This window comes from Ostrinia furnacalis, unplaced genomic scaffold (assembly GCF_004193835.3).
Source record: "Ostrinia furnacalis isolate ACB-3 unplaced genomic scaffold, ASM419383v2 OfSCF0213, whole genome shotgun sequence".
Classification (NCBI taxonomy): Eukaryota; Metazoa; Arthropoda; class Insecta; order Lepidoptera; family Crambidae; genus Ostrinia; species Ostrinia furnacalis.
In genome coordinates this window covers 15,728-23,420 of record NW_021130452.1, presented here as the reverse complement: position 1 = coordinate 23,420, position 7,693 = coordinate 15,728, and the positions used below count along the sequence as shown (strand labels likewise).

At 40.4% G+C, this 7,693-nt stretch overlaps 1 protein-coding gene across 1 annotated transcript; it reads right to left on the bottom strand.

The window, feature by feature from the left end:
- Positions 1-3,768: 3,768 nt before the first annotated feature.
- Positions 3,769-7,246, bottom strand: LOC114356475 (uncharacterized). Its single transcript, XM_028309688.1, has 3 exons — positions 6,941-7,246; positions 4,899-5,095; positions 3,769-4,304 (listed from the first exon to the last, which is right to left on the bottom strand). The coding sequence occupies exons 1-3, from the start codon at positions 6,946-6,948 to the stop codon at positions 3,796-3,798; spliced, it is 714 nt and encodes a 237-aa protein (XP_028165489.1). The 5' UTR covers positions 6,949-7,246; the 3' UTR covers positions 3,769-3,795.
- Positions 7,247-7,693: the final 447 nt, after the last annotated feature.

The following is a 7,693-nucleotide window of genomic DNA, read 5'->3' as shown; positions in this document are numbered from 1 at the left end:
GAATAAAGTTAGTTTAGTCTGCGATAAAGTTTCTTTGACAGGGAAAATTGAAACAGACTACGGGAAAAAGCTACTATTATAATTGTCAGTCCTCTCCTTTTTCGCCTCTCCAAAACGTATCAGACTTATTTTGCATACCCCAACTGCGACTAATCGCCCGCGCTCTCCCAGCCTAACGTTGCACAGGGTGCACTATGAAACACCACTATTGTTCTGGTAAACAAGCACTTTGTCACTCTACTTTGTAAGATAAATAAGTCATGGACTAAGTATTCCGCTCGGTGTTTAGGACTCTTGGAAACTAAGTAACGCTGGATTTCTTTGCAGTGTTATAGGACTTTAAGGAAGCTATTAAACAGCTATTTTTATGCAAAACAAGGCAGGTATTTGACCGCAATCACACATAACGTTAAGTCTAGGAGTCCCTGTAAGTGCCTGTTCATTCTCGCCTTGGAATAGTGATTGATAGATTATTCACCCACAGTGGCGGCGTAACATGGGTTGGCACCCGGGGCGATCACCGCCCTCCCCCCCGTCATAAGTCCTATGGCACCCCCTATCCCCCAGGATTTGGGGGTTACCTACCGATTCGAAGATTGAAAGACAATCGCACCCCCCCGTATCATGAGATAGACCGCAGACTTGTCATGGCAGATCCTCTAATCAGTACTAATCTGCGCGACTTGTGTCACCCCCTGAGGCTTGGCACCCGGGGCGGACCGCCCCCACCGCAAACCAAAATCAGCTCAATCGGCCCAGCCGTTCTCGAGTTTTAATCAGACTAACGAACAGCAATTCATTTTTATTTATATAGACAGATTTTATTTATATAGATTACCTTCATAGCTTCATCATTATTATTTCAGCTATTATTAGGACGTCTGCTGCTGAACATAGGCCTCCCCCAATGATTTCTAGATTGCTTTGACTTTATGCAACCTTTATGGGGTCGTCCGTTCACCCTGTAGGTGGATAGATTAGTTGTTTATACAACGTTATTTGAAGTGAAGACTTTTTACTGACATGTCTGATAGCGTTTGACACTTATGTAAACCACAAAATCTGTTTGAATTAATTTTGATCTAGACATTATTTATCAGATTATACATAAGTACAGGATCTTGGTACATTTTGTAATAAATCAAGTAAAGTCTGTCAAACAAAACTTAGTGTGGGTGAAGCCGTGGGCAGAATCTAAGAATAAATTAATTAGATCCTTTATAAAAGCACTTCCACATCCTTACAATAATCAAACCAGGACCTCGCTTTGACGTTCCTTTAGAACCGGTACCTTTTCAACCACCCCATAAACTGTCTACACGAATCCATAGCGAAATTTCTTCCTTGAAATGTCACAATGTAACACTGTAACAGAAGCTTTGGTTACTCAACGTGAGAAATAAATGCGAATAATAACCTCCCGTTTCGTTTCGTTTCAGCATAATGACGTCCACTGCTGGACAAAGGCCTCCCCCAAGGTTTTCCACAATGAACGGTCCTGCCCTGCCCGCATCCAGGCTCTTCCCGCGACCTTTACCAGATCGTCCCGTATTCACAAACATTACTGTAAGGTCTCTCAGTGCGCGTGGACGCACAGGGTCACACACGAACCAATCATAGAGCTCTATTCAACGATGTATGTTCGATTTGCTGCTTCACTAAAGCAAGCATCATTTGTGAATACGGGCGCAAGTCACTTGAATTGCTAAAATCAAGTGGCAGTGTGCGGGGCACATAGCTCGTAGAGACGATGGCCGCTGGGGCAGAAAAGTTCTCGTGTGGCGATCACGGGCCAGAAGACGTAGTGTGGGCTGGGCAGACCCAATAAGTGGACCGACGATCTGGGGAAGGTCGCGAGAAATGCCTGGATGCGGGCAGCGCAGGACCGGTCTTTGTGGAAATCCTTGGGGGAGGCCTTTGTCCAGCAGTGGACGGCATTTCATCATCTTCATCATCATTTCAGCCATAGGACATCCACTGCAGAACATAGGCCTCCCCCAATGCTTTCCATGTTGCCCGGTTGGTAGTGGCCTGCATCCAGCGCCTTCCTGCTACCTTTATGATATCGTCGGTCCACCTTGCAGGTGGACGTCTCACGCATTTGGCTTAAGCTAATAATCTTCTCTCCCCAATGTCAGTTCTAGTTCTTTTCCTATCCTTGAAGGTATTAAGTAAGTCTTTCTGCTCCTACCCACATTATATTACTTACATGTCAGCGAATGATTAGAACAAAGGCACCGTAATTATTATGAAGTCACGTAACTCGCCTGTAATTTGCCAACGTTTCATTACGTATTACATTGTAATTTCGAAAAGTTGATCGACTTAAACTCGTTTGTGAAATGGTGGGTTTAATTTTAAATTTTGTGCCTAATTTCAAGCAACTCTTTACATTATTAACGGACTTCTTCAAAGTCCATTCAATTTCAATGACAGTTTAACTTTCCCCCGGGACAAACTTGACCTTCACTGGTTGGGTTTTTATTGGCAGTCAAGCTGTAGATCCTGGATACACAGGAGTTGCAGCGGTGGGAACGAGAGGTGGGAATAGTCCCGTTAGTAAAAATCTTGTGTGAGATATTAAGCTGCTTAACACCTAAGAATGATAAGGTCTTTATCACAATCATTAAAGAATCTCATATTAAAATAATCAGTCAAATGAATTAATGTCAAATTACCAAATGTCAATGCAATAATTTCCAAGTCTGGCTTCAGGCTTCATTCTTCGGCGTCCGCGAAGAAGCAAACCGAACGCACAGAAATGAATAGAGCTCTGTGATTGGTTCGTGTGTCACCCCGTGCATCCACTATAAGAGCTCATAGTAATGTTTGTATACGGGCGTAAGGGTTCAAAAACCCGTCCTCTAATTTTAGTTTCAGTACGAGCGCTGCCTAAACACACACCATAATGAATCGACCTTGACGGTAGTACCCTAATCTGAACCCTTCGCTTAGTGCCGCCGCAGACATGCTACTTAATATTGGCAATTGGCGATTTAGCCGCTTTTACCCGACTGCGCCAGAAAGAGAGCTATTGGAAGCTGAATCCAGCTTAAGGGTTAACTTCGAACTCCTCCAATGTTCATCTGATTAATTTCGTTGCGGGTTTAATGACAGTTTAACTTTCCCTCGGACAAACTTGACCTTCACTGATTGGATTTTTATTGGTGGTCAAGCTGTAGATCCTGGAGTTGTAGCGGTGAGAATGAGAGAAGCTGAATGCAGCCACCACACATTCCATACCACACACTTAAAAACGCCAAACGGCGGCGACTGAGTCGCTTTTTAAAAGCTCGACTGTCGACACAGTCGATCTCTGACTTTTATAGTCAGAGATCGGAAGGAGAGAGTAGCCAGAACGTGAATCAGAATCGTAAGTCGCAAAATCGCACGTCTGCGGTTACCCTTACCCACATTAGTTGGAATAGAGGCTGTAATCTCTGTATCTATGTCGCTTTAAATTAATTACATGAGGTTAAACCAGATTACATATTTAAAAGGCATAAATGCGACGACGAGACATCCGTTTTGGGCAAAAATACGTAATAATGTTTGTTTATTTTAATGAACTAGCTTTTGTCCGCGGAAAAATTAGTTAGTCACAGAAAAACTAACAGTCGTTGTAAGTTTGTAACTGAGTATTGCTATCAAATGTTATTCTGAATTTCTGATGTATAAAATAACTAGCTGTTGCCCGAACCAGGAACCAGGCACTTCTACTTCAAGATATTCTTAACACGGGGTCATAAAGAAAATTAAAGTCACAAAAACTTTAACAATTCTTATAATTCTAGGTCATTCGTCATCATCATCACACCTCTTACTGCTTTTTTGTTCCTTTTTAACACGCGATTCTTCTTTATCCTTACTTTTTAATATTTTCAGCAGATTCATCACTTGTATCCTAAATTCTAGCCTCGAGTCTTCACTCAAACTTTTCACCATAGGCACTATAGACTTGAAGAATGCCCTATCTTCGTCTTCTTCTTTTTGTATTAAATTTGCTAGTACAGCTACTATAGTGTCATCAGTCTCTAGTGCTTTGTCTGACTCCTTAACGTTCTTTGTTTCTGGTTCTGAAGCATCATCTTCTAGAACCATTACATCACTCAGCCAATGTTCTTCTATGTTTTCCATTTGACTCTCTTCGGTGCTCCCTTCTCCGTTATCGTTGTCGTCGAAAATCATGGTGTCCAAAAAGGTGAGGTACTGAGAGTAAATGTAAGGGCTATAACGGGAATTCTGCTTTCGTGACTTCACGTAGGAATCTCGGACGTTGTACCATTTTCGGGTGATATGGGATCCTGTGAGAGTAAATAATAATAAATTGATTTATTCGGAACAATAAACTATTTTGTCGTTAATACTAAAGAATGTTGTCGTTATTAATATCAAGCAGAAAACTGCAAAAAATTCATAATTTTGTTTTTTTCAAAGACAAAATTTTCTTTACTTGTATAGACTAATATATTAAATGGACTGACCGACTCGTGATCCGAGGAACGCGGGTTCGGTCATTCTTTTCCAGCCGCTCGACTATTGTGGCGAGCTCACTCGTGAGTCGTGACACAAGCATATTTAGCTCAGTTCTAAGGGGACTATTAGTAATTTGTGTAATAATAAATTACTAATAATCTTTTTTTTTAAATAGTAGTTACAAATCGTCAAATATTTTGCTCTTAAGAAGTCTTTACATGTCTCATAATCTTTTTACCCTACCAGCGCTTCGAGGCTAACATTTGGCAAGTGCTGAGAAGAAGCGCCGCAATAAACTTGGTGGTCCGAATCCGGTAGTCCGGAAAAGTCCGGTTCTAGAGGCACCTCCGTTCCTCGATCAGCCGGATTAGATCTCACCACCTACAGGTTCCTTAGTTAAAAATAGTAAAACCTCAACTCACTCATCAAAGCCTTCGTCTCCTCGCCGCAGTCGTCATAGTTGGGCTGTAACAGCCGGTACACCTCGTTCCAGGCCGCCTCCTTGGCTGTCCGGACCCGGTAGTCCGGGTTTGTCCGGTCCCAGAGGCACGGCCGCACTTCGATCAACCGGATCAGGTCTCGCGTCACTACCTCCTGCTTTCTTACGCGTTTGCGTTTGCTGGAATTAAATAAATTAATATTTTAACTAACCAGCCAGACTATTATTAAATTTTAAATAAACAACTTGAGAAAATCGAACTGCCTAAGGCAGGACTCGAACCCACGACCTTCCGCTTGCCGGCGACTGCTCTTCCAACTGAGCTACTTAGACACTGGATGAACCTGTCGAAATTTTTTAAGTGTAATTCGCTGTTATTCGAAATTTTTTAAGTTGTTAATTTAAAAAGTTTGAGAAGCGACTGCATTCGCTAAGAAATAAGACTTATTAAGTTCTTTTTAGGGCGATTTTTATTCGGAATTAAAATTGGGGTGAATTCCGCCTAATCCCGACCATCTGGCAACCATAGACGTAAGACCCAAGACATGTCAAAAACAGGAAGACCTTTGACACATTGTTAAACGTCGAATCATAACAATCGAAAAAAAAAACTAATTCGCTTCGTCATAATCACCAAACAACGCAAGGAAGTGGTGATAAAATAATTTATGTTGGCAACTCAACTACAGAAGAGCACATCAATGGAACCCAAACCTAATTTAATATAAGGAATTGACACGACCAGTGTTTGAATCCGTAGTCCTTGCGCCAGGGTGTTGTAGCGCACCACTGTACTATCGGTCTGTAAACTATGTACATACATACAGCATATTAGACTATTATACCTACATAATTGTCGCAAAATAGACTGTATCATTAAGAGATAAGACTCCACTGTGTTTAGCTTGATTGATTTTGATAGCAAATACTTGACGTTACTATAATTGCTTAAAAACTGTAATAAGAACTAATGATACAGCAAATATCTAATTACCAAATTATTTTTTCTAAAAATAGCTCCATCGATCTATGACCTCATTCAGGATTCGAACCGGCAACAATAGTTTGTTCGTAACCTGAACCACTACGCTACATGCATTAAATAACTGTGTGTTTAATAACATCACAATATTCAGCAAACTTTAACGCAATATTTGTAAAAAAAACATAACCCTCCTTCTGGCGCAGTGGGGTAAAGTAGGTAGGTAGCTGAATAACTGCCACAATATTCTATTCAGAAAACGCAATAATAATATTTGTAAGAAAAAACATGACCCTCCTGCTGGTGCAGTGGGGTAAAAAATAAAATGTAAAGTAGGTACAAGTACCTACTTAGGTACTTTATGCAAATCTATACTTCTATACTAATATTATAAATGCGAAAGTAACTCTGTCTGTCTGTCTGTCTCGCTTCACGCCAAAACCACTGAACTGATTTTGATGAAATTTGGCATAGAGATAGTTTGAGTCCCGGGAAAGGACAAAGGATAGTTTTTATCCCGGTTTTTGAAACAGGGACGCTCGCGATAAAGTCTTTCTGTGACAGACAAAAATCCACGCGGGCGAAGCCGCGGGCGGAAAGCTAATATTTAAAAAATTAACATTATGACTATTTTTAACACAACTCACTAAAGTAAATGTTACATTCACTTGTTATTATGCATTATAAGGACATTTGTTATTTAATTTTTTAACCTACATACAAACAATATGCATTTAAACTACTAATTTGTAAGTAAGTACAGTCAGCGCCAAATAGTGTGTGACACCCAAAGTGGCCTAAAAGTCTACAACGCAACCTTATTGTTTTATTAATCTAAGACCTTATTCCATTGTAACAAAGACGTGTTGCGAATTTTTTGGCTACTTTGGGTGTCACGTACTATTTGACGCTTACCTAAATCGTCGTTCATCAATTGTTTTTAATAACAAAATAACTAATTTACAATGACTCAATCAAAATAGTGTTCTATTTTTAACACAACGCACTAAGGTCGATAATCGAACGCACACACACCGCTATACCTTGACATTGCGATCCGGTTCTACGCGCCGTTTCGTCGCCGTTTTCACTTTATTTTGTAATTTTAACACTTATTTTCTCATAATCACCACGAAATCTTGTCAAAATTGTTAACTAGTATGTTTTTCAGCATACAATTTAATTCTAATGACGAATTTAAAGAACAAATGTGAAAGATAATACGGTTTTAAAGATAGAAAACACTCGACAGTTGTACGATAGCAGCGTCAGCCATTACTGGCCGGCCGGGGCGCCGGAACGGAGTCGGTCGCGGTGCCGGGCTGGCAACGTCGCGCGTAGAATCGCCGGGGACGCGGCCGGGCGGCAACGCGCGGCGTCGGTTGTGTTTTGTTGTCGTTTTCGCGCGCATTTCTTTTTTTTTTTAATACAAGATTGACGGCTTCGGATCTCGTGCATTCAGCCAAATGTTTAGTAAAATATTTTCTTTAGTGAATTAATACTTTTTTAATGATGAAATGAATGATACATGATCCCCCTTTCCGGTTTTAGTACGTTTTTGAGCTTGGCATTTGGCAAGCTGGCACCAACTCCGAGAAAGATAATCGTGGTCAATTTTAAATCTGCCCTAATAAATAAATAAAGTATTATTTTTCTACCTATTAGTACACCTTTTTTTGGAGTCGATTTGAATTTGTTATTACTACAATTAATTTTTGCTTTTTAATTTTTTAAGTCGTTTTATTTTATAAAACTTACTAAGAGTGAATAAATAGAACTCTTTTGGGTTAGCTCTT

Excerpts from the sequence above, each read along its gene's own strand:
- LOC114356475 (XM_028309688.1), bottom strand. Across the intron at positions 4,305-4,898 it reads GGAGACGAAGGCTTTGATGA|GATCCCATATCACCCGAAAA; the intron begins GTGAGTTGAGGT and ends TTACTCTCACAG.